The sequence below is a fragment of the Labeo rohita genome, chromosome 24 (genome assembly GCF_022985175.1).
Source record: "Labeo rohita strain BAU-BD-2019 chromosome 24, IGBB_LRoh.1.0, whole genome shotgun sequence".
Lineage (NCBI taxonomy): Eukaryota > Metazoa > Chordata > Actinopteri > Cypriniformes > Cyprinidae > Labeo > Labeo rohita.
Window position 1 is genome coordinate 9963486 of NC_066892.1, and position 25805 is coordinate 9989290.

The window sequence follows — 25805 nt, forward strand, 5'->3', positions numbered from 1 at the left end:
AAATAAAATACCAAAAAAAAAAAAAAAGTTAAATTAAATTTCAGCTTATTAAAAGCATTTTGTTACTTGGACTTAATTCAGTGTTACTTCAAATGAAAATAAAAAAAGTAAAGTAAAATACAAAAAAACTGTTTTATTTAATTTCAGCTTATTAAAAGCATTTTTGTTTTTTAGATTTAAAATATAAATAATACAATATATGATAATGTATACTACATAATAAATATATAGTCACCAAAAATCCATTTAATAACTAAATGTCACACGACTGTGCTTTATTTCATTCATAACGAGTCAATAAAGACTTATTTTGTGAGGAATGCAAGTGGGCTGCCATAATAGCAAATATAAGTGCATGGGGCTGTACAGAACTTCCAAAGGAACTGAACAGATCAGTTCTTGGTCAAAGGAACAGAAGAACTACACAATACTGGGTGGTCTCTGCAAACACTCATGGCTCCTATGACATAATAGCGGCTGCCTGTTCAAAACCTGGTTTTCATCTCTGAACAATAAAAGAAGAAAAGTTCCTCTGTGCATATGACACCTGATCTCACCAGCGGCTATCTGAGAGGGTTTTATGTCTGTGAGTTGAGTTTTCAAACGTTTTCTTCCTGTTTTTTTGTGCTGGGGAAATAAAGAGCAGGGGTTTCTCATTTCACACAACAGGGGATGATTAATACCCACCTTTACTCCTGCAAGCATTCCGGTAGTGGAGACGCTAAAGTCCAAGTAAGCCAGCGTGTCTGGATTGGAGGGTTTGTAGAGCTGAGGAGGCTTCTTCTTTGGCAGATCATCTATAAAAAAAGTTAGATATTAAATGCACGTTCATTTAAACTGAAGAAGCCATCCGACATTTAATCCACTCTCACCTGTGTCCAGAACAGGAGGCCACGTCCTGACGTCCACTGCGGCAGACGCCTCCTTTGACTTCAAGAGCTTGGAAATGACCTGTGTGGTCATCACACAGGCCGATCGGCTCACCTGAACACAAACTCATACATTAGCTGGCATTTTTTAACATATCTAAACTACATAAGCAAGGATTTTAGGTCAACACCCACTTCCACAATCATTTTCACAGTGGGGAGGGTGGTGGCGATGTTCTGGGGATGTGGTGGTCGCACTGTAATTGGTACGCAGCCGGCATACAAGCACCCGTAAAAGGCAGCAATCAGATCAATACCTGTAAATTAAAAACGCATATACGTATATGAGTACATTTTAACTTTTTATCCTAGATCAGTGGTCTCAAATTATCAGCTAAGATTACTTCAGTGGGTCTCTTAAGTATCAAGTGTATTTAAAGGGATAGTTCACCCAAAATTGAATTACTCACCCTCGTTCCAAACCCACAAGACAAATTAACATTCTTGATAAAATGCAAGAGCTTTCTGACCCTGATTACTGATGTCACATGGACTATTTTAACAATGTCCTTACTACCTTTCTGGGCCTTGAACGTGGTAGTTGTGTTGCTGTCTATGCAGGGTCAGATCAAAAATATCTTAATTTGTGTTCTGAAGATGAACGAAGGTCTTACAGGCTTAGAACGACTTGAAGGTGAGTAATTAATGACAGAATTTGTATTTTTGTATAAACTAAATCTTTAAAGGAATAGTTGAACAGTTGACGGTACCCATCAAATTCTACAGTATGGAAAAATGCTATGGAAGTCAATGGCTACCGTCAACTGTTTGGTTACCAACATACTTAAATATCTTCTTTTGTGTTCAACAGAAGACGCACTCATTCAGGTTTGGAACAACTTGAGTCAGTAAACAACAGAATTTTCATTTTCATTAACTATGCCTTTAAATAATTTCTGACCATTATATCCAAGCCAGATTGTGATGTGTCTGGTGTCTAAGTATAATAAAGTTGAAGTCAAAAGTTTACATCCCCATTTCAGAATATGCAAAATGTTAATTATTTTATCAAAGTAAGAGGGGATCATACAAAATGAAAAAAAGTTATTTTTTTATTTAATACTGACCTGAAGAAGATATTTCACATACAAGATGTTTACATATAGTCCACAAGAGAAAATAATAGTTGAATTTATAAAAATGACTCTGTTCAAAACCTTGTTTTTAATTCTTAATACTGTGTTGTTACCAGAATGATCCACAGCTGTGTTTATTTGTTTAGTGATAGTTGTTCATGAGTCCCTCATTTGTCCTGAACAGTTAAACTGCCCACTGTTCTTCAGAAAAGTCCTTCAGGTCCTACAAAGATCCATCTTTTCACACTGAGGACAACTGAAGGACTCAAATGCAACAATTACAGAAGGTTCAAATGCTTACTGATGCTCCAGAAAGAAAAATGATGCATTAAGACCCAGGGGGTGAAAACTTTTGAATTTGAAGATCAGGGTAAATTTAACATATTTTTTCTTCTGGGACTCCAAAGGGCAGTACTAAATGAAAAAATATGATATTTAGGCAAAATAAGGGAAACGTACACATCTTCATTCTGTTCAAAAGTTTTCACCCCCCGGCTCTTAATGCATCATTTTTCTTTCTGGAGCATCAGTAAGTGTTCGAACCTTCTGTAATAGTTGCATATGAGTCCCTCAGCTGTTTTCAATGTGAAAAGATGGATCTCAAAATCATACAGTCATTGTTGGTAAGGGTTCAAATACACAAATGCTGAAAAACCAAAACATTTGTGTGACCTGATGGACTTTTCTGATGAACAGCAGGCAGTTTAACTGTTCAGGACAAACAAGAAACTCATGAACAACTATCACTAAACAAACAAAACAGCTGTGGATCATTCAGGTAACAACACAGTATTAAGAATCAAGTGCATGTAAACTGTTGAACAAGGTCATTTTGTAAACATCTTTTATGTGAAATATCTTATTCAGGTCAGTACTAAATAAACAATAACATGCATTTTGTATTATCCCTCTCATTTTGCTAAAATAATTACCATTTTGCAGATTCTGAAAGGGGGATGTAAAGTTTTGACCTCAACTGTCTAAACTGTTCACCTGATGCCACATCATTTGAGACACCTGGTTTAAATGAGTATAATTATATGAATATTAGTGGGACTGATCTCAGATTTAGATCTGTAACTGATGGTGTCGTACCAGGTGGGTACACCAGCGCAACGTGATCACCGTCCTGCAGGTGGCCTCGCTCCATCAACATGGCTGCTATCTTCTCCGCCCGCTTATGCAACTGAAGACACGTCAGTGAGCTCAGAACTGTTCCCTACGTTCACACACATACACAAACATGTCAGGTTTTCAGTTCTCAGTTCAGGATGAGTTATCACAACTTTTCTATGGAGGGCATGCGGTGTTCAAAATAGCCTGCGATGATAAATGGCCGCATATTTAGTATATTAAAAAACGTATCCTTTGAAAAACCAGGGCAACATCATTTATGAAACCAATTCCTGCTCCCTAGAGGGGGGGAAACGGTGCAGAAACGAAGACATTTCTTTGCAGACTTTTCCAAGCACAGGACCACAATACAAGTTTAAAGTTTGGCTGACTTGTCTTAACCCAGGATGCTAGTGGTATTCTTTAATTAAAAGCAGTTTTCTTATATATATATATAAAAAAAACATGTGTATATACATATACATACATATATATACATACATATATATATATATATTTTTAAATGCAATATATTTATGTTTCCATTAAATAGATATATTTACATATTTTATTTTATGCAGTTCTTTTCGTTTAATACAAAACATATATATACAAATTCCACAAAAATCTGTGAAAAGTGCAACTGCTTTCAATAACAAAAAATGTTTTCTGAGCACCAAATCAGCATATCAGAATGACTTCTGAAGGACCATGTGACATCGAAGACTGGAGCAGATTTGTTTAAAATACAATAAATAAAAATGAATAAATAAATAAATATATTACTGACCACAAACTTCTGTTCTTTTGAACTGTAATAATATTTTATAGTGTTACTGTTTTCACTTTATTTTTCATCAAATAAATGCAGATTTAGTAAGCAGATTTCTTAAAAAAATAAAAAATAAAAATAAACAAACAAATAAATAAATAAACAAATTACTGACCCCAAACTTCTGTTATTTTAAACTAATAATATTTCACAGTGTTACTGTTTTCACTTTATTTCTCATCAAATAAATGCAAATTTGGTGAGATTTCTTTAAAAATAAATAAATAAATAAATAAATAAATAAATTACTGACCCCAAAGTTTTGTTATTTTAAACTGTAAAAATATTTCACAATATTATTGTTTTCACTTTATTTTTCTTAAAATAAATGCAGATTTGGTGAGCAGATTTCTTTAAAAATAAATAAATACATAAATTACGGACCCCAACTTTTGTTAATTTAATCTGTAATAGTATTTCACTATATTATTGTTTACACTTTATTTTTAATCAAATAAATGTAAATTTGGTAAGCAGATTTCTAAATAAATAAATACATTATTGACCCCAAACTTTTGTTTTTTAAAATTTTAAATTGTAATATTTCAAATAAATGCAGATTTCGAGCAGATTTCTTAAAAAATAAATAAATAAATAAAATATAAATAAATAAATAAATTACTGACCCCAAACTTTTGTTATTTTAAACTGTAATAATAATTAAAACAAATGCAGATTTTGTGAGCAGATTTCTTTTTATTTATTTATTTATTTATTTAAAAGAAAAATATATTTAAAATAATAATATACATATAATAACAAACTGAGCAATTCCAATAGGGTCCTCGCACTGCAGTGCTCGGGCCCCAAATATAAAATACATATCATACCCTTGAGCTGAGGAGGGTGAAGAGCACATGATCTGGGGTGGTCTGGGCCCTCCACTGCAACACCTCAGACAGGAAGAGGAACTACGGGTGGAAAAAGGAAGTCCGAGATGATTATTACAAAATCCGGGATATTTAAGTATACATAATATTCCCAAAGTGCCATATCATTAATCAAAATCAGAAAATGTTAATACACAGTTTGTTTTAATTGTTTGCATACGTGTAGGTAGGTGTTAAACAAGCCTGAGTCAATCTATTGTTCTCCCAAATGCAATATTATAAAAGCAACATGACATTTAAAGAGTAACTGTTAAACACAGGATGCTTTTTTTTTTTTGCAATTAGCAAGACCTGTTAAAGTCATTAGCAAGCAGCGCTAGTGTTATCTGAAAGTTGAAAGTGAATGCAGTCAAGTGTTACCTCGTCTCCCAGAGTTATTCTCACATCGGATTGCTTAGAAGAATGAAATAAAACTATTTCCATTCACTCAACGGGCCCGATTTTCATAGGCATGAATGGATGGAAGCAACAGAAAAAACAACAACACAAGCTCGGGGGTGTAAAAATGGAAAATAGTCATGTACGCCTGTGTTTCTTTGAGCGGGCGCAGATGGCGGAGGTAACATTTGTCGGTGTCAGACAGCGCATACCCATGCGGGGCTGGAAGGGTGTGAAGGAATGAGCGAAAGAGAGAGGATGAGGAAGGCATGCAAGAGGCAGCAGCCAACAACTGTTGCGGCAATGTGTGAGTGTGTGTGCACATGTTTGTGAGCATATGTGGTTTGTGTGTGTGGCCGACAGCTGTGTGTGTGTGTTAAGGTTACGGTGTGGTGCACAGCAGACATGCTGACGGAATAATGGCCGCCATCTTTCAGCCTGAGAGGGCAGCGTAATGGATTGTATTTGCGTTGAGGTGGTTGACTGACAGCACAGCAAAACCAAAGACATCAACAGCACAAAAAACAACCAAACCAGCCCTCCCAAACAGAGCCCAGCACGCAATAATTACATTTGAAGTCAAAAGTTTACATCCCCTTCTCAGAATCTGCAAAATGGTAATTATTTTACCAAAATGCATGTTGTTGTTTATTTCATACTGACCTGAATAAGGTATTTCACATATAAGATGTTTACATACAGTCCACGAGAGAAAATAATATTTTTTTTGTTTAGTAATAGTTGTTCATGAGTCCATTGTTTGTCCTGAACAGTTAAACTTCCTGCTGTTCTGCAGAAAAATCCCAGGTTCAGGTCCCACAAATTCTTTGGTTTTTCAGCATTTTTGTGCATTTGAACGCTTTCCAACAATGACTGTATGATTTTGAGATCCATCTTTTCACACTGAGAACAACTGAGAGACTCTTATGCAACTATTACAGAAGGTTCGAACACTTACTGATGCTCCAGAAGGAAAAACAATGCATTAAGAGCGGGGGGTGAAAACTTTTGAATTTGAAGATCAGTGTAAATTTAACTCATTTTATCTTCTGGGGAACATGCAGGTATCTTCTGTAGCCTCCGAAGGGCAGTGCTTAATGAAAAAAGTATGATGTTTAGTCAAAATAAGAAAAAATTTACACATCTCCATTTGGTTCAAAAGTTTTCACCCCCCATCTCTTAATGCATGGTTTTCCTTCTAGAGCATCAGTGAGTGTTTGAACCTTTTGTATTAGTTGCATATGAGTCCCTCAGTTGTTCTCAGTGTGAAAAGATGGATCTCAAAATCATACAGCCATTGTTGGAAAGGTCAGTACTCTTATTCAGTTCAGTACTAAATAAAAAATAACATGCATTTTATATGATCCCTCTTATTTTGATAAAATGATTAACATTTTGCAAATTCTGAAAGGGGGATGTAAACTTTTGACCTCAACTGTATTCTAATGGAGTGCTTTGCATTTTCCACAAATCAGCTTCTAAAATCCTAACTTTCAAGTGGGCAAAAAGGAACACTTTGGCAAGTTCTAGTTTGGTGATGTAATGTTTTAACAGCTTTCCAGAACGCTCTCTGTAGGGGTCGGGTATGAAACGACCCTGGCTGAGAGCAAGTGGTCTGACAAACCGTCAGGGGTCAGTTCATCTACCGCAAATCCAGTTGGGGCAATTAGTGCGTGCCACACAGGGTCCAAAACGAACGCTTGGCGGGTGCCAAATGTGTGTAATAAGTTGGCTGGTAACTTTATAGGGGACTGCAACATGTTGAAGTTGAATTGTGAGATTGATTATTTGACTCTTGCTGATGTGACACAAGCGATTCAAATCCACACCAGCTACTAAAGAAAAAACATCTGTTGTGACTCAGCCTTCGTCAAGTAACTTGGAAAATGTACTATCGGAGGTTTAATTAAGAGGCCTGAAGTTGTCCATGTGGCAGTACATGCGGAACATTCCTAACGTTAAGCCACCAAAATGAAAACACAGGGAAGAAAATCACAATCTGTCTACACACTTTTATGACAGGTGCAGGAGAATGAATCATCTCATATTTTGTGCTGAGAAAAGACTAGAGTGAAAAAACAACTATTTAAAAAACAAATAATAATAACAATACGCAAGAAAATTCCAGTCTCTTTTTTAAAGTATTTAAAATAAATAAGATGTATGTATTTATGTATGCAATGTGTTTATACATATAAAAAATATGTTTGCATTTTTTTAACTTTTTTTAGATATACTTTTTGACTAGAAAAAAATGAAAGTTTGTAAAAAAAATTAATAAACAAATTCCACAAAAATAAAAAATAGAAATACTAATGTATAAAATAAATACATAAAACATAAATAAAATAAAAATAAAAATGCAACATAATTTTAAAGAATATTACAGACAGACAGACAGATCATGTCATGTATGTATATAAAATTAAAAATGTATAATATAAATATATAAAACTCCAAATAAAAATACAACATAACTTTAAGGAATATTAGATATATAAATGTAGACAGATAGAGATTTTTATTTTTAAAAATTCAAAATATAGTTTCTTAACTTTTAGAATATTTATATATATGTATTGTTTGTATTTTTATTGCTCTTTATTAGATATATTTTAGAAAAAAAATGTCTGTAAAAAATAAAACATTGAATTCCAGAGTCATGTATGTATATAAATTATATAAATTAAATATATACACATATACACACACACACATATACATATATATATATATATTTTATATATATATTCCTAATGTAATATATAATATATAACTAAACTAAAAGAATATTAGGTATAGATAATAGACAGATAGAAAGATATAAATAAATAAATACATACATACATACAATAAATATAAATAAAACTACAATAAAACTACATATTAAAAAGTTTCTTAACTTGTACAATGTTAATATATAAAATAATGAGTTCTAATAAAAATGCAGTATAATTTTAAATATATATGTGTATATGTTTTTAATTATTCTTCTATAAACTATATATTTATTTTTAAAAATGAATAATAGTTAAAAAAAATTTGAAAAAAACAAACAAACAACAAAAAAAAATATATATATATATATATGTAGATTTATATTTATATTTATATATGTGTGTGATATAAAAGACTAAAAGTTTGTAAAAAAAACAAAAAATTAACATTTGAATTCCACTGTCATACAAAATAATGTATAATGTAATGTATAATATCGATATATAAAACTTCAAATAAAAATGCAACATAAAACTAAAGACTATATATATAAAGTTGTTTTTTTAATGCAAAATAGTTTCTTAACCTTGTAAATATTGTCATTCACAAGCATTTTTTTCTTAGTTTTGGACCCGGGTGCTACATCTCCTCTGAGAGCAATTGTCACACTGGTTTTACGGACAAATATGTGGTTATTTCTGTGTCTATTCTTGGCTGGACGGGACTCCGTTTGCTGGAGCTGAGGAATGAATGAGGGAAGGGAAAATGAATGATGGATGAAAATCGAGGCCCCATGTTACCACACACACACCTTTCTTGCCTGATCATTGTCTTCGATCTGGCCCAGATCTCTGCCGCTGGCCTGAGCGATCCTCTTCCCTGAGACCAGGTTTCCCACCATCACAGAGGCAGGTCCGATCTCTGCAAAAGCGAGCAGAGGAAGCTCATCACAAACAAACAAACAGACGACAACACACACACAGCATTTCTGACAGTTCTAACTCTGTACGACATTCGAGGTGACCTTGCCGCAGACAGACCTGGCTGTTTCTGTCTGGGTTTGGGCAGGTTGGTGACGCAGGTGTGAGGGCACATTAGGACGTTACAGGGATGCAGGGAGCCTTCCAAAAACAGCTGCTTGGTCTCCGACAGGTGGATCCCTCCCAGAGGAGTCTTGGGAAGGGTGTTGGCGGGCACCAGAGCCAAGCAAAACACCCCGACGTTGTGGATGCTGTCTATCGCCTGTAGAAAAAGACAGATCGGATTGTCAGGTGAGGTTTAAAAATAGAGTTCGCAAGGAGCCCAGAAGAGGCTGCCAGCTGAGATCTGATGCAGCCGCTGACCTTTACCGATGCCTCGGGGAGAACCGAATTACCGAACGGGAATTCAGGAAGTGGAAGGAAAAAATACCATATTTGCAAGATTAATGACCTACAACAAAAGAGGGGAATGGAAGCGTCTGGGTGTGTGGAAATGAAGGCCAGCCTGCGTGCTTGAGTGCGTCTTGTTATTTTTACATGCCGGTAAGGACTCGTAAAGTGCTGACAGAAAGTACGCAGGTCAGCAGTAGCGTGATCTCTAATTCAGTTTGGATGGGCACTGGGGTTATGCAGCGATTAAGGTGACTCCCAGCAGACGGGACCGGAATAGCGAGTCGCCGCTGACCGAATCGATCGGCGAGGGTGGGTATAAAGAGGACAAATACCTGCAGCACACGACTCATCCACTGGAAACTGTCCTCCTCTGTGGAGTCCGGTCGCTGCTCGGCTACGACCACAATTCTCTCGTCATGCAGGACCGTCACGGAAAATACCGCTATCCTGAAGATGGAGAGATTCAGAGTTTGAAAATTCAGCTCCAGACCAACCCATAAAACATCTCTTAGTGCCCAGCATATAATTTCTTTGTTATAATAATAATTATAATATAATAATAAATAATTAAATAATAATAATAATTAAATAATTTTAATAATTAGTAATTACATTATTAATTATAATAATTATTTTTTAATTGTAACAATTAAAATGATTCATAATAAATCATTTATAAAATTACTAATAATATTTGATTAATATGATATTAATTAAAAACTGTTAATTATAATATTATAATAATTATTTATAATAAAAAAACATCATGCCTAAAACATCACAAACCACAAACTGCTCATGTTTGTGATCAGGATATAATTATGCTGTAATAGTAATCATTATAACATAATAAAGTAATAAAATGAATAGAATTTCTAAAAATTAAAATGACCAAAAATATACGATTAACAAAAATACTGAAAATTGTTAATAATAAATTGATTATATGAATTATTATTGATTATAATTAAGAGAATTATTAATAAATAATTTATAAAATTACTAAAAATATTTAATATGATTAATAAAAAAACTGTTTATTATAATAATTAATTATAATTTAAAAAACATCACTCCTAAAGCTTCTCAAACCACAAACTTCTCAAGTTAGTGACCAGAACATAATTTCATTGTTATAATTATCATTATAATATAATAATGAGTAATTAATATAAAATTACAATTATTAGCAATTACATTTATTCAGTTAAATGACTAATTATTGATTATAACAATAATTAGATAAAAATAATACAAAATTAGAATTATAATAATTAAAATGATTAGTAATAAATAATTTATAAAATTGCTAAGAATATTTAATTAATATGATTAATAAAACAGTTAATTATAATATTAATATAATAAATTATAATAAAAAAATATATAATTAATATAAAAATAATGTATACAACTACTAAACATTTATTTAATATGAATAAAAAACTGTTAATTTTAATTTATAAGAATTAATTATAATTACAATACTAATTATTAATTATATTAATATTTAGAATTATAAGAATTAAATGATTAATAATAAATAATTAATAAAAATATCCATAATAATGACTTATAATAAATTATAATAATCAAGTTAATTACAAACTGCATAATTTGAATGATTTTTGGCAGATTTGTTAAAAAAACAACTTCACAGTGCTACAGTGTTATTTTATTATCATTGATATACTATTTTAGATTTTTAAATATTTTGAATTCATTTGTTTATTTTTATATTTTCTGTTTGAATATTGTTTTAGACTTTGTTTTATTATCATTTTTATTTTTAATTAAAATGATTAATAAATAGTAATTTATAAAATAACTAAAGATGTGATTTTGCAGAATTGTTCAAACGAACTGATTGTTATAGTGCTACAGTGTATTATCATTAATATACTATTATAGATTTTCAATTAATTTGGATTTGATTTCTATTTTTCTATTTTCTTTTTTAATATTTGTTTTAGTAATTTAACTTTTATTATCACTTTAATTTAAAAAATGTCTATATAATATTTATTAAGTTGTAGTTTATTTAGATTTAGTCATTTTAAACTAAAACTAAACAAAAGTAAGAAATGTTGCCTTACCAACTAGCTGAAATGAAATAAGTTTTTATATTTTATTTTATTTTACTTCAGTTAATGTTTACTTTTTATTTCAAGTAATGAAAATGTTTTCATAGATTTAGGCAACGATAATAACCCTGCAGCACTATATTAAGATTATTACTGTAACACCTCTGGTTTACCACCCCGCCTAAAAAGCTCTAAAAAAAAAAAAAAAAAAAAAACTGATAAACAAAACCCGAGGTAATTTCACAGAAGCAACTAAAACAGAACAACACACAGGATACATGCTCTCGCTCCTGCCGCCTCAGCAGGTGCTGAATCCATTTAATTTGCACTCTGCATGTCCACACCAAGCAAGCTCTTGTGCTATATATATCACCCGTTCTTTGATGACGAAGAAAAATACGCTATGTTTGTTTGTTTGTTTTTGTTGTGTTCTCACCTGCCCCTGTACACAAACTTCATGGGCTCCACCGCCAGCGCTGTTGCGACAATATCATCAGCGTTGTGTCTCCGTCCGCTCACCACCATCAGCCCATCCATCTTTCCAGAGACAAACACCAGCCCACCCGGGCCTATGAAGCCCAACAGCCCTGTCCGAGTAAAGGGGTACTCGCTGATAGGAGCCCCAGAACTGCTCATGGGGAAAACCTGACAGCAAAACAAAAGCCAAATCTTAGGATAAAACTATACATTACAACTATACTATTACAATTTTTATTCGTTTCTTAAACTTAACCCTCACAATCATCGATTTTATTTGTTTTACATTAGGTGAAAACAGGCATCAGATATCAGACTCTGTGTGAACTGGCCTTGAAAAAATGCCCTTTTCATTATTTCAGAGCAATTTAACAAACAAGCCAAGGAAAAGACTTTGATCGGAGCACTTTAGCATCTGTTCGAGCAGAGGTCTGGGGATTCTGGGTAGGAGAATCCGCCTAACTACAGCCAAATCGATCTCTCTGATAGGACACAAACCTCAAAGGTGTTTTTTGTCATGCCCGAGAGCCCATAATATGACATTCCCGTGGCGATGGAACACACACACAGCTCTCCGATCTCATCTGTTCGGCACAGCTGAGGAACTCCCTCTGGTTTGACCACACACATCAGAGCTGCACATACACAACATCAATAAACACATTACGCACTTTATGAAGCAGTAAATACAGCATGCAGAGAGAGGTGTACGCATTACACAATGCTGTCCTTTGATGGCATTAACATTAAATGTACAACTATATTTACAAAGCCACATTTTAGACGTTCTCAGAACCATTCGTGCATGTACATATGTGTACCTCCTGGCATCACAGTGCCAACATCCTGTACGGTGAGTACGGAGAGACGCTCTTCTGAGTCCACTCTGATGACACCGTGGCTCAGACCCTGCATAGACAGCACTCCTCGGCCCGGCGGCTGGTTACTGTCATCAGTAGGCCTAAATTGAGAATTGAAATACCAGATCAGAGCAATATATGGAAGTGACTCTAATGCAATGTAAACCCTGAAGAAGCTGATTGGTCCAAATAGTTCTGATAAAGAAGTTGCTGATTATGGAGAGCACTTAGCCCCGCCTACAACTAATGTCTTTTAATGTCCACATAATGTCCTCATATTGACACTAATGCAAATTTAAACCTGAATTAGAAGCTGATAGGTCCAACTAGTTCTAATAAAGAAGAAACTGATTGGTTAAAATAGATCTGATGGACAGCACTAAGCCCTGCCCATACCTAATTTCCTCTAATGTCCACATAATGTTCTCACATTTACTCTAATGCAATGTAAACCTGAAGAAGGAGCTGATTGGTCCAACTAGTTCTGATGAAGGAGGTGTTGTTTGGTTCAACTAGATTTGATGGACAGCACTAAGCCCCACCTGCACCTAATGTCCACAAAATGTCCTCACATTGACTCTAATACAATGTAGATCTGAAGTTGTTGTTAATTGGTCCAACTAGTTCTTATAAAGAAGAAGCTGATTGGTTCAGCTCAAATCCACATCCAAACCTAAAGTCCTCCAATGTCTGATTGGTCCAACTAGTTTTGATGAAGAATGTGTTTTTTTAGTTTAACTAGATCTGATGGATGGCACATAGCCTGGCTCACACCAAATGTCCTCTAATGTCTACATAATGTCTTCGCATTGACTGTAATGCAATACAAACTCAAATTATGAGCTGATTGGTCCAACTAATTCTGATGAACAAGTAGTTGATTGGTTCAACTAGATCTGATGGATAGCACTAAGTCCTGCCCACACATAATGTCCTCTACTGTCCACATAATGTCCTCACATTGCCTCTAACGCAATGTAAATTTAAAAAGAAGATGATTGGTCCAACTATTTCTAATGCACAGCACTGAGCATCGCACACACCTAATGTCCTCTAATGTCCACACAATGTACTCACATTGATTCTAATGTAGTGCAAACCTGAAGAAGAAGTTGACTGGTTCAACTAGTTCTAATAAAGAAGTAATCGATCTGTTTAACTAGATCTGATGGACAGCACTAAGCCCCGCTCACACCTAATGTCCTCAAACGTCCATTGACTTTAATGCAATGTAAACCTGAAGGAGAAGCTGATTGGTCCAAGTGGTTCTGATAAAGAAGCAGCTGATTGGTTCAACTAGATCTGATGGACAGCACTAAGCCTTGCCCACACCTAATGTCTTCTAATGTCAATTTAATGTCCTCACATTGACTCTAATGCAGTGTAAACCTTAAGAAGAAGCTGATTGGTCTAACTAGCTCTGATAAAGTTGTTGTTGATTCATTCAACTAGATTTGATAGACAGCATTAAGCCCCTCCCACACCGAATGTCCTCGAATGTCCACATAATTTCCTCACATTGACTCTAATGCAATGTCAGCCTGCAGAAGAAGCTGATTAGTCCAATTAGTTCTGATGAAGACGCTGATTGGTTCAACCAGATCTGATGGACAGTGCTAAACCCCGCCCACACCTAATGTTCTCCAATGTCCACCTACTGTACTCAAATTGATTCTAATGCAATATAAACCCTAAATAGAAGCTGATTGTTCCAAATAGTTCTGATAAAGAAGTTGTTAATTGGTTCAACTAGATCTGATGGACAGCACTAAGCCCCACCCACACCAAACATCCTCTAATGTCCATATAATTTCTTCACATTGCCTCCAATGCAAAGTATGCCTTAAGAAGAAGCTGATTGGTCCAACTAGTTCTGATGAAGACTCTGACTGGTTCAACCAGGTTTGACGGACAGTACTAAACCCCGCCCACACGTAATGACCTCTAAAAGACACGGACTGGAGCTAACAGAGATGTCTGGCAAGGTACAGGAGGCTTGATTTGAGCAAAACACATAAAACAGGGTGTGCCGATGAAGTATGCTGGAAATAATAGCTCCCTTCCAAAACTAGTTTGCAGCCTTGCTCTCTGCACACTATGTAGGGATCTAACTTTTAAGGAAGATTACAAGAAACTGATGTGAAACTCAGTTAGTTCCAACAGCATTTGACTGACCATTTTATTTTTTATATTTATATTTTTTGCCACAAATTTAGCATCTTAGAAGGTGGCATAATGTTTGGTACTTTAAAGTGCTGTCTAAGTAGGAAGCTCATTAATTTTTGGAACAGAGCAGAAGTGCAGAAAATATTGGACCATCTAACGCTGAAATGAGAATGAGATATAACGAGGAAGGAAATTATTACCAGAGCGAGAAATATTCTGTGAACCACATGGGCCAAAGCAAATGTGTGTGAAGGGCGAAAAATGAGGTTACGATTAGTTTGCACGGCAAATCCACAAATGACAATGACGTAACTTTTTTTGATGACAGAAACAGCGGAATTACGTATCACCAGTCGTCTTTGTATCAACTTTTCCCCTTGACTTCACTAGACAGTGATGTTTTCGTCGATGACACCAGGCTCTTTTATTAGCTTTCAATTCATTTCACTTTTTGTTTAAATTCATACAAGCTGTTCTCATCCTCAAATTTGTCGTGAGAGAGAGAGAAGGTCTGTAAAAACGTCCAGCGATGGAGTTAATCCTGTGGAATGAAAACCATATGCTCTGCGTTGTGTCACGAGTTTGATTCGGTCACAAAGCAAAGATGTCAGGACTATTCAGGACTGTAATTATGGAGCCAGCCTAAAAAAACATTATTTTCTTGTAAATGGTTTTGGAAAATTGCATGGAAGACGTACACAGACTTCAGCAAAGCTCTCTCGATGAACCATCAACTTCAATCTGTCTGTCTGACCAACAGAAAAATGGTTTCCATCCATATTTCTGTCATTTTTCACAATTTTTTTTTAGGGATTATGAAACTCGTAAAAGAGAGACAAAGATCTAAATGTTCTGAAAGGAAAAGTGAGAGTTCATGAATATGAGCTGAAGTTACAGGGTGAGTGAATGGTCAATGTGTCAGCACTCCTCCCACCTCCTGATGGCCACGGTGAGGGCTTCAGCTGAGCTGGCACATGGACAGATGACCTCTGGCCGCAGACCTTTACTCTGGAAGACATTGAGGAACGCGTCACACGAAGAGATGGACCCTGCAGAGAATGAGAGAGGGAACATTACGTACTATACTGTGACACCTGTCTTATATGACATTTAAACAGTTCTCACCTTTAGACATATTCAAACACTGTAGGGTGCAAAGGGAACACAGCTCTTAAAGCGACAGTTAACTAAAAATGCAGTTTAAAGAGGCCATACTATATAGTTTTGTAGCATTTTTAATTTTTTTTTCTCCTGAAGACCACTCTTATTCTCAGAATTAAACAGATTTCTATATGTAAAAGACTCCTATTGTGATAGTTCACACTTCAGTCCATCATGATGTACCAATTTACAGAATACATTTGAATATATAAATCTGGGTCACATGTCACTCTTAAAAAAAAAAAGAAAGAAAATTTGAAATTTAAATGAAATTATATACAATTATAATTATTACATTATATTAATTATAAAGAAGCGTATTTATGAAAATTAATTGTGCTGCATTGTGACAGTAATTTTTCTATGACTTCTTTAAAGCTATCAGTATTGTGATAAATATATAAATTTAATAAATAATTTTATTGTCATTACAGTAATGAAAATTTATTTTTATTTATAATGAATGCTAAATTCAGTACAATTAATACTACTGTGATTTATATACATTTAAATAGAAATTATTTAAATAGTATTATATCATTATTAATTATATAATGCATCTATTAGCATCAGATAAACAAAATATTATTAGTTTATAAATAATCTTTTTTTTTAAACTACATTATAAAAATGGAATAAATTATAAAAATTGAAATTGCAATTTATGATTAATTTAATTGGAAATTATAAAATATAATTATTATATTATATTAATTATAAAAAAGCCTATTAATGACAATTAAATGTGCTGCATAGTGACATTAATTTTACTATAATTAAACACAAATTTCTCTAAAACTATCATTACTGTGATAAATTTAAGAAATAAAAAATGTCATTGCTATTACGTATCAATTTTTTTTACTATTTCAAATCAATGTTAAATTAATTACAACTAATACTACTGTGATTTCTATACATTTGAATAGAAATTACGGAATATATGTCACTATTTATTATGCACTTCATCCATAAGCATATAAGCAAAACAAAATTGAATAAATTATACAATTTGAAATTGCAATGGAAATGATAAAAATGATAATTATATATTATATTAATTATAGAAAAGCCTGTTAATTATAATTAAATGTGCTGCATTGTGACATTAATTTTACTACAATTTTCCTAAAACTATCATTATTGTGATAAATACATACATTTAAGAAATTAAAATTTCACTGTCACTACAGTAAAAAAAAATAAAAAAATATGTAAAATCAATGCTAAATTCAGTACAACTAATACTACTGTGATTTCCATAAATTAAAATTTAAATTATTATATCTCTATTTATTATGCACTACATCTACAAGCATATAAGCACTAAGCATCAGATAAGCAAAATATTATTAGTCCATAAATAGGCTTTTTTAAAACTACATTATAAAAATTTAATAAATTAATAAAAATTGAAATTATATATTGGAGTTATAATTATTATATCCATTATAAAAAGCCTATTAATGATAATTAAATGTGCTGCATTGTGACATTAATTTTACTAATTTATTTAATTATCTTTAATTGTATTTATTTATTTAATTTGACTAATTTTACTATTTAAATACAAATTACTCTGCATCTGCATCTATAGGCATTAAGCATCAGATAAACAATATATTATCAGTCAATAAACAGGCTTTTTTAAAACAAACAAAAAAAACTGCATATATTTTGAAACATTTTTTTCCTTCTAAAATCTTTTATTTTTTTCTTTTGGATTGAAATATGAATTTTTGTCAGATTCACCCAAATATTCTTGGACTAAAGCAAGATCCTTGCATTATAAATGTTCAGCTACATAGCACTTCAATCTCTTCATCTGAAAAGACCAAGAAAAATCCTGCTTCCCCTCATACGACCCCTAAAAACAGTTTTGCTTCCTGAATGTGTTCCATCAGAAATACATTCACTGTATCTTCCTGGCATTTACACTGGCATTTGGATGAAATACGCAGCAGAAGGAATGGTTTGTCCTTCAGTGTGTCCATTTGTGTATTATGTATCTGCATACGTAAGGAAATGGCTTCTGGGCATCATTTATCCTGACTCATCTCTTTTGGGACTTACAATCCTCGAGGCCATATATGAGTGTATACATTAATATTACACACTTATGAATGATGCTTTTAGCTTGTTTGCGAGGTTGCAGGCTGTGTAAATAGCTGCTTAATCCTCAGTGTGTTTCCTGTGAGAAGAATATTTTAAGACACACGTGTGACAGAAAGGGGGAAGGAGAAAGGGAAAGAGTTAAAATGCAAGCTAAACTCACATGGGTTGGATCCGTCGGCCACCACCAGCATGCGCAGGGAGCTCAGGTTGATGTCTCTCTGATCTCGGTGAGCGACCAGAGCCCAGTGCATATCTCTGGACTTGACACAAGCTACTTTACCTACACACAAACACACAAAATTATAAATATCACAAGAACTGACTTATTGGACAAAAACAGATTTAGTGTGATCACTGACTGACATACCTTTGTATTGACACACTTTCTGTATCCAGGACAGAGGGTTGACCTTCATTAGGGAGTACGGGATGCTGATTACATGCATCATGTTCATGACACTCTGGGGAAACAGGAAGTGACATATTAACACCCTGAATATAGAACATGCTCTTATGTTTACATATTTGTTTTTCCAAAGCATGACTTACAGTTAGTATGCCGTGCCACAAACCCACATCCTTTTTAAAATCCAATACATTCACTATGATTTCAGCTGAAAGACAAAGAGAGCAGACAGATTTATTGCATGATTGTCTGAGAAGGGAGAATTAAGGACAATGGACTGACCTAGAGATATAATGCGGGGTGTGTGTGTGTGCGTGTGTGTGTTTGTTTGTGTGTGTGTTGGACTCACCCTCTGTGTATCCACAAGACTGCGTTAGGGCCTGACAGTGTGTAAGAAGTGCGATCCTTGTCACCGTCACACCCAAAACACTCCCATCTTTACAGGTTTTATACTGTAAATCAATAAACACAAGAGCGTCATAAACATCAATCATTAACACAAATATTAACGTATCAAAACCCTGAACAAACACAGTTTGCTTGGCCGTTAACGGACTACTGTAAGGATGCATGTCAACGTTACTGCCGATGTCAAGGTCATATTTAAACTTAAAATAAAACAATAAAATAACAAATAATATTTTGCATAAAGTAGTAAGGCTTATTTTGACATTTTCCCAACCATTTTAATTACCATAATGCCTCCAGACATTTAACTTTTTAAATCAGGATTTTTTTCATCATTCTATATATATATATATATATATTAAATTAAATAATTAAAAAATAGCTTTTCAATTTACAAAAATGATAATCGGGGGAAATGTGCTTTTAGCAATATAAAATCAGCTTGAATTAGAGGGTGTATAACAAATATTTTCCCAAAAATAAATAATAAAAATAGCCTTTTTGGATTTACAAAAATTATAATTCACTTTTAAAACAATAATTGTAAATCTATTTTATCGTTTATTTTTCATATTACCAATATAAAATCTATAAATAAATACTTTAATTCAAATTAATTTAAATAATGTAATATAAATTAACTTTTTCACTGATAATAATAATAATAATAATAATTATATATATTCAATATATAACAAAGATTATATAAAAAACTTGTATTCTTCACTTTTTTAACATTTCAATGTTTTTATTCTTATTAGATCATTATTCTAATATATTACTATATTATATTATATATTATATTACATATTTCACATTTTAAAAAAATAGCTTTTTTGCTTTACAAAAAACAATAATCGAGGGAAGCGTGTTTTATAATTTTTTCTACTTTTAATATTAATATATATTTACGTTTACTGCAAGTAAAATCAGAATGAATTAGTGGGAGTACAACAAATATAAATTTAAATAATGTAACACTTTTTTTATTTAATTTATAATATATAAAATAAAAATAAAAAATAAGTAAACAACTATATATATATAACATTATTTAAATTCATTGTACTGCTGTATATTGCTTTACAAAAATGAAAATCGGATGAAATGTGTTTTATCAAATTATTTTTTTTGTTTTTACTTTTAGTATTCTTTTTTATTTTTCATATTGCCAATAAAAAATGAGCTTTTTTGCTTTCCAGTAATGGTAATTGGGGTAAATGTTTTTTTTATTAAATAACATTTCTTTTTACTTTTAATATTAATACTTGTTTCATGCTTTTACTGGCAATTTAGAGGAAACTTTATGTCACGAAGATAAATGTCAGCAATGGCAAAAGGCTTAATATGACATAAAACTTCTTAAAAAGGCTTTATTTTCTTTACATAAAATATAATTAGCTTTTAGTTGTGATATATTTTTGAACATGTTCTTCATACTGTACAGAAAAGGCGTGCAGTAGAAACGGAAAGCAAACATGGGCTCAACACTGGACATCTGACACCCGGCCACTTTGCACAGACTCTCAGATTTCTGGGATATGCTGAGGAACACTGAGACTGCTCACTCAAAACTGGTTCAATAACATGAGACCAGCCCCAATCCATCAACCAGCATCTCCTACAAGAGTCCCGATTCACAATTAAACAAACATTAATCATTTATCATCCATTATCCAGTGACTCTAATGGAAGCAGCTGTGCTAGGCATGCTGATAGGAAATATTGATTTCTGGGGCTCGAGACATAGAATATCTACCAATCAGATATCACAAAACAATTAAAGTGGCCAGTGGAGTGCAACGTATGGAAAAACAATCCCAGACTGCTGGCTTCCAGTGTATGTACGGCCAGTAAAATGATTTGAATAAACTGATATTTCCATAACGGTCATAGCTCACCTCTATGTAGGCGGTGTCGTTGTTTGCATCTTTGATGTGAGGGAACCAATCACGTGGCGGCTTGGACAGGTGTTTGGATTCCGTGACGAACCATAGCAGCTTTGGCCATCCTGATGAGTTGGTGGGACCAAACAGAGAGAAAACATGAATATTCATACCACTCTATTAATATTCACGCAGCTTGATGATTCAACCATGACTATCATTATCATTATTAGTAGTGATTATCGTTCAAAAGAACGATAGTGAGTGATTAGGGTGACTGGCTAAATGACTATGTGCGTCGGGTAGGAGTAAATCTGTCTTTTCTCCATCTTGGGGTAAATGACTATCCTCTCGGGACTTCTTAATCATTACAACAATATCAGACTCATTACCTCTACATTTTCTATTTATACCCTCTCTCATCTTACTGTGGCCCAGACGGGGCAAAAAACGCTGACTGCTAGCAGTCTGGCTTAGATAACATCACATGCGTAATACAGCCCATCATGCTCTTGATTTTTGCTTGCCGCCCCACACAGACTCTCACTATTTTAGTATATTTTAAAATACAATTTATTCCTGTGATGGCAAAGTTGAATTTTCAACTTCATTACTCCAAGTCTTCTTAGTAATCAACAAACATTTCTTATTATTATCAGTGTTGAAAACAGTTGTGCTGCTTAATATTTTTGTGGAAAGAAATGATTCCTTGGTGAATAGAAAGTAAAAACACAGGATTTATGAAAAAAAAAAATAAACGTTAGTGTACACAGACTCTAATCTGATTGGCTGCTAAACGAAATGTTACAACAATACAAACTGTGATTGGATGTTTACATGTCAATCAGATTCCTGTCTACATTTGACGTCAAAAGTGCCCTTTGCTCTTCAGAAAAATCCTTCAGGTCCCACAAATTCTTTGATTTCCCAGCATTTTTGTGTATTTGTATAATTTACGACAATGACTGTATGATTTTGAGATCCATCTTTTCACACTGAGGATAACCAAGGACTCATATGCAACTATTACAGAAGGTTCAAATGCTCACTGATGCTTCAAAAGGAAACATGATGCATTAAGAGCCGGGTGGTGAAAACTTTTAAACAGAATGAAGATGTGTACATTTTTCTTATTTTGCCTGAATATCATATTTTCTTCATTTAGTACTGGCCTTCAGAGGCTACAGAAGATACTTACATGTTTCCCAGAAGTCAAAATAAGTTACATTCACCCTGATCGTCGAATTCCAAAAGTTTTCACCCCCTGGCTTAATGCATTGTGCTTCCTTCTGGAGCATCAGTGAGCGTTTGAACCTTCTGTAATCGTTGCATATGAGTCTCTCAGTTGTCCTCAGTGTGAAAAGATGAATCTTAAAATCATACAGTCATTGCTGGAAAGGGTTCAAATACAAAAAATGCTGGAAAACCAAAGAATTTGTGGGACCTGAAGGATTTTTTCTGAAGAACAGTGGGCAGTTTAACTGTTCAGGACAAACAAGGTGCTCACAAATAACTATCACTAAACAAAAAAAACACAACACAGTATTAAGAATCAAGGGGATGTAAACTTTTGAACTGGGTCATTTTTTATAAATTCAGCTATTATTTTCTCTTGTGGACTATATGTAAACTTATCTCATGTGAAAAATCGTATTCAGGTCGGTACTAAATAAAAAAATAACATGCATTTTTTATGATCCCTCTTATTTTGGTAAAATAATTAACATTTTGCAGATCCTGAAAGGGGGATGTAAACTTTTGACCTCAACTGTAAGTGGGCGGTTCTTATGCTTTATTCTAAAAAAAAAAAAATCACAAGTTTGCCTGTGTGACACTCTACATCACTTATATAAGGTTGTAGATGAACAGACTGACCTTTGAACTGTGGTATTTCGCCAGTGGGTCCTTTCGGAAGGCCTTTGTGGCAGGCGTCACTGGTCAGAGCTACAGTAACCCCACAACTGCCCAGGAGAAAGCCGATCTGTTGACTTCCTGCATCCTAAAACACACACACACACACAGAAATAGGCTAAGACCAGCTAACATCCATCATCAGTACAGCAGCAAAATACACTGCAGGGGAGGTGACGGCCTACTTATTACAGGCAGCACACTGAGAAATGATGTTTACCCGTAATACTGCGGTGTGGTTGAATATCTCTTTTATCTTTGATGGAGGAGTTTTAAAATCACCTCCATTTGACAAATGTCCATGGTGCCTTTTTACATAGTAAAATATATACCAAAAAATACCTTGCAACAAAATGCACCATGGTTTTTAAACATGACCTTACAAAAAGTACTGTGGCGTTACCATGGTACATTTATAGTATTAGATACTTAATACTATGGCTTTTAAAAATATACTATGGTACTGAAAGTTCAAAAACCATGGTAAATCCCAAAACCAAGCTGATTACTTGCTAAAAACTCTCACAGATCATGTTTTCAAGTCTTCTTTTGACTTTACAGAGTAGTTTTGTGTGAGCTGTCACCTTCTGTAAATTAGTCTTCCCATTAACATCATTATATTGTTCATTCAGACAGATTTGTGAACGCAGAATGTGCACGAACACAAGAGGTGGGATTTTTCGCATGAACCAATCACAGCTGATAATAACCAGTCATATTCAATCATTTCACAATAGAGGCACTGCCTCCTCTCAGGTGACGTTCCCCCATTCATTCTCAGTTACCCCCCACCAAACTCACCAGACGCTTTAGGGTGTCTGTTAAAATTCAGTGGGCTCAGGGGAGGCGAGAGAGATGTGGACTCCCATTGCAACTTTACCTGCTGGTGTGTCACTATTGGACAAGGGTTTTTTTTAGAAAAACAAGTGATTTATACACTTTTTAATGTTGTATTTTGTTATATTGAAATTATAAAATGCACAGTCTGAATGTAATGTAAGTGACTGTATGTATGTGAATCTACATCTAAGTACAAGTATTATAACCAGGGTTCGTACAGATTCCGTAAAATGAAATTCAAGAACTTTCAAGGACCTTTCAAGCACTACCTTTTTGATTTTCAAAGACTTCAATCTGAGATCTCATTTATCAAACGTCTTCTCTTTCAAATTCTAAAAAAGATAAACAGATCTACTTCTGAACTAAAATAACTCGAAATGACTCACAAACCCATTCTGAACTAAGTCAAATTATTCCCAATCTAAATCAAATGATTGGCAATATACGATTTAAAGTCCAGTTCTGAATCAAATGATTCACGCTCCGAAGTTCCACTCTAAATTAAATGATTCATTATCCACGCTCCAAAGTCCCAATCTGAATAATGATTTGTGAACCATCGTGACTTCAAATCGCATATTGCAAATCATTTGACTGAGATAGTAACTTTGCATATCACTAATCATTTGATTTAGATTGGGACTTCAAATTGTAAATCATTTAAATTGAATCATTCACTTCACGAAATGACTTACAAACCCATTCCGATCATGCCAGTCAAATGATTCTCGAATCCACTCTGAAGTCACAATCTAAATCAAATGATTCACGATATACGATTTGAAGTCCCGATCTGAATCAAATGATTTGCACTCCGAAGTTCCGCTCTAAATTAAATCATTCACAATCCACGCTCCGAAGTCCAAATGAATAATTATTTGCGAACCATCAGGACTTCAAACCGCGTATCGCGAATCATCTGATTTAGATTGGGACTTCAAATCGCAAATCATTAATGTTGAATCGTTCACTTCGTGAAATGACTCACAAACCCATTCCGATCTAAGTCAAATGCTTCGCGAACCCGCTCTGAAGTCCTAGACTGAATCAAATGATTCACGATATACAATCTGAAGTCCTGATCTTAATCAAATGATTCACGTTTCAAAGTTCCGGTCTAAACTAAATGGTTCACGATCCACGCTCCGAAGTCCCAATCAGAATAATGATTCGCGAACCATCAGGACTTCAAACTGCATATCGCGAATCATTTGATTTAGATCGGCACTTTGTGTATTGCTAATCATTTGATTTAGATTGGGACTTCAAATCGCAAATCAATAGATCTGAATCATTCACTTCGTGAAATGACTCACAAACCCAATCGAATTCACAAGTTTGAATCAATCGAAGTGGCTCCAGCGTAAATGACTCAATTGATTTGGTTCATCTGTTCCTCTTTTTAATATCTTCAGTGAAAGCGTTTTATCGTTTAACCAGCAAATTGTAAGTACAACTACTGGCTTAGCTTGCTAGTTTTATGACATTAACTGAAATAAGCAAAAAAAAGTAATTGCGTAATTTTTGCACAAAAAGATATGTGCTTATTGAAAAAAATTAAACATTTATTTCATAGATACACTGTCTTACAATAATTCAAGCACTTTTCAGGTACCTCAAGGGTTTTCCAGGCCTTAAATTTCAAAAAGTCAAATTCAAGTAATAATCACTGCACCACGATTCTTGCACAGTACTTTTCTGTAAGACTTATGCTGTGCTATAAGTCAAAAATGAAAAAAAAAAAAAAAACACAGCTGCTTTTGGCCTGGACAGAAGTTTATAGGTTTCCGAAGTGCACTGCATGCAGAGGAAGCCAGAGAGTGTTCTGCCAGTTTCCAGGTCCTTTCCTGGAATTTTTGGACAGACGAGGGATCAGACTGACTCTTGCCAAAGCAGCTCTCCTCCTTTACTTCGACCACTAAAATTCAACATATATATCTGAGGCAATACCTAAGCCTCGAGGGGTCCACGCTGATACATTCACCCTGACATTCCGAAAAGATAACGGATCTCAAAAATAGACAGCGGACCGGAGAGCGAGACACTGCATTATTTACAAGGCCAAGTTTCCAGAAGGCCTTTGTAACACTTTACCATTAAACATGAATAATAAATAAATATTAATATTTTGCGCTGTAAAGACTGTCAGGTTGGCACTCAACAGTGCGAGTCCATGCTGGGA

At 33.9% G+C, this 25805-nt stretch overlaps 1 protein-coding gene across 1 annotated transcript in view; it reads right to left on the reverse strand.

Annotated features, from left to right (window-relative positions):
• The window catches only part of dip2ca (disco-interacting protein 2 homolog Ca), a 147453-nt gene that overhangs the window by 21750 nt on the left and 99898 nt on the right, over positions 1 to 25805 (reverse strand). The window contains 18 exon segments of the mRNA XM_051097956.1: positions 688 to 797; positions 873 to 984; positions 1065 to 1186; positions 3101 to 3224; positions 4781 to 4861; positions 8748 to 8857; positions 8977 to 9178; positions 9642 to 9756; positions 11830 to 12038; positions 12369 to 12505; positions 12692 to 12831; positions 15831 to 15945; positions 18333 to 18452; positions 18540 to 18633; positions 18722 to 18786; positions 18928 to 19030; positions 20888 to 20997; positions 22748 to 22871. Coding sequence (XP_050953913.1) covers positions 688 to 797; positions 873 to 984; positions 1065 to 1186; positions 3101 to 3224; positions 4781 to 4861; positions 8748 to 8857; positions 8977 to 9178; positions 9642 to 9756; positions 11830 to 12038; positions 12369 to 12505; positions 12692 to 12831; positions 15831 to 15945; positions 18333 to 18452; positions 18540 to 18633; positions 18722 to 18786; positions 18928 to 19030; positions 20888 to 20997; positions 22748 to 22871 — 2193 coding nt within the window.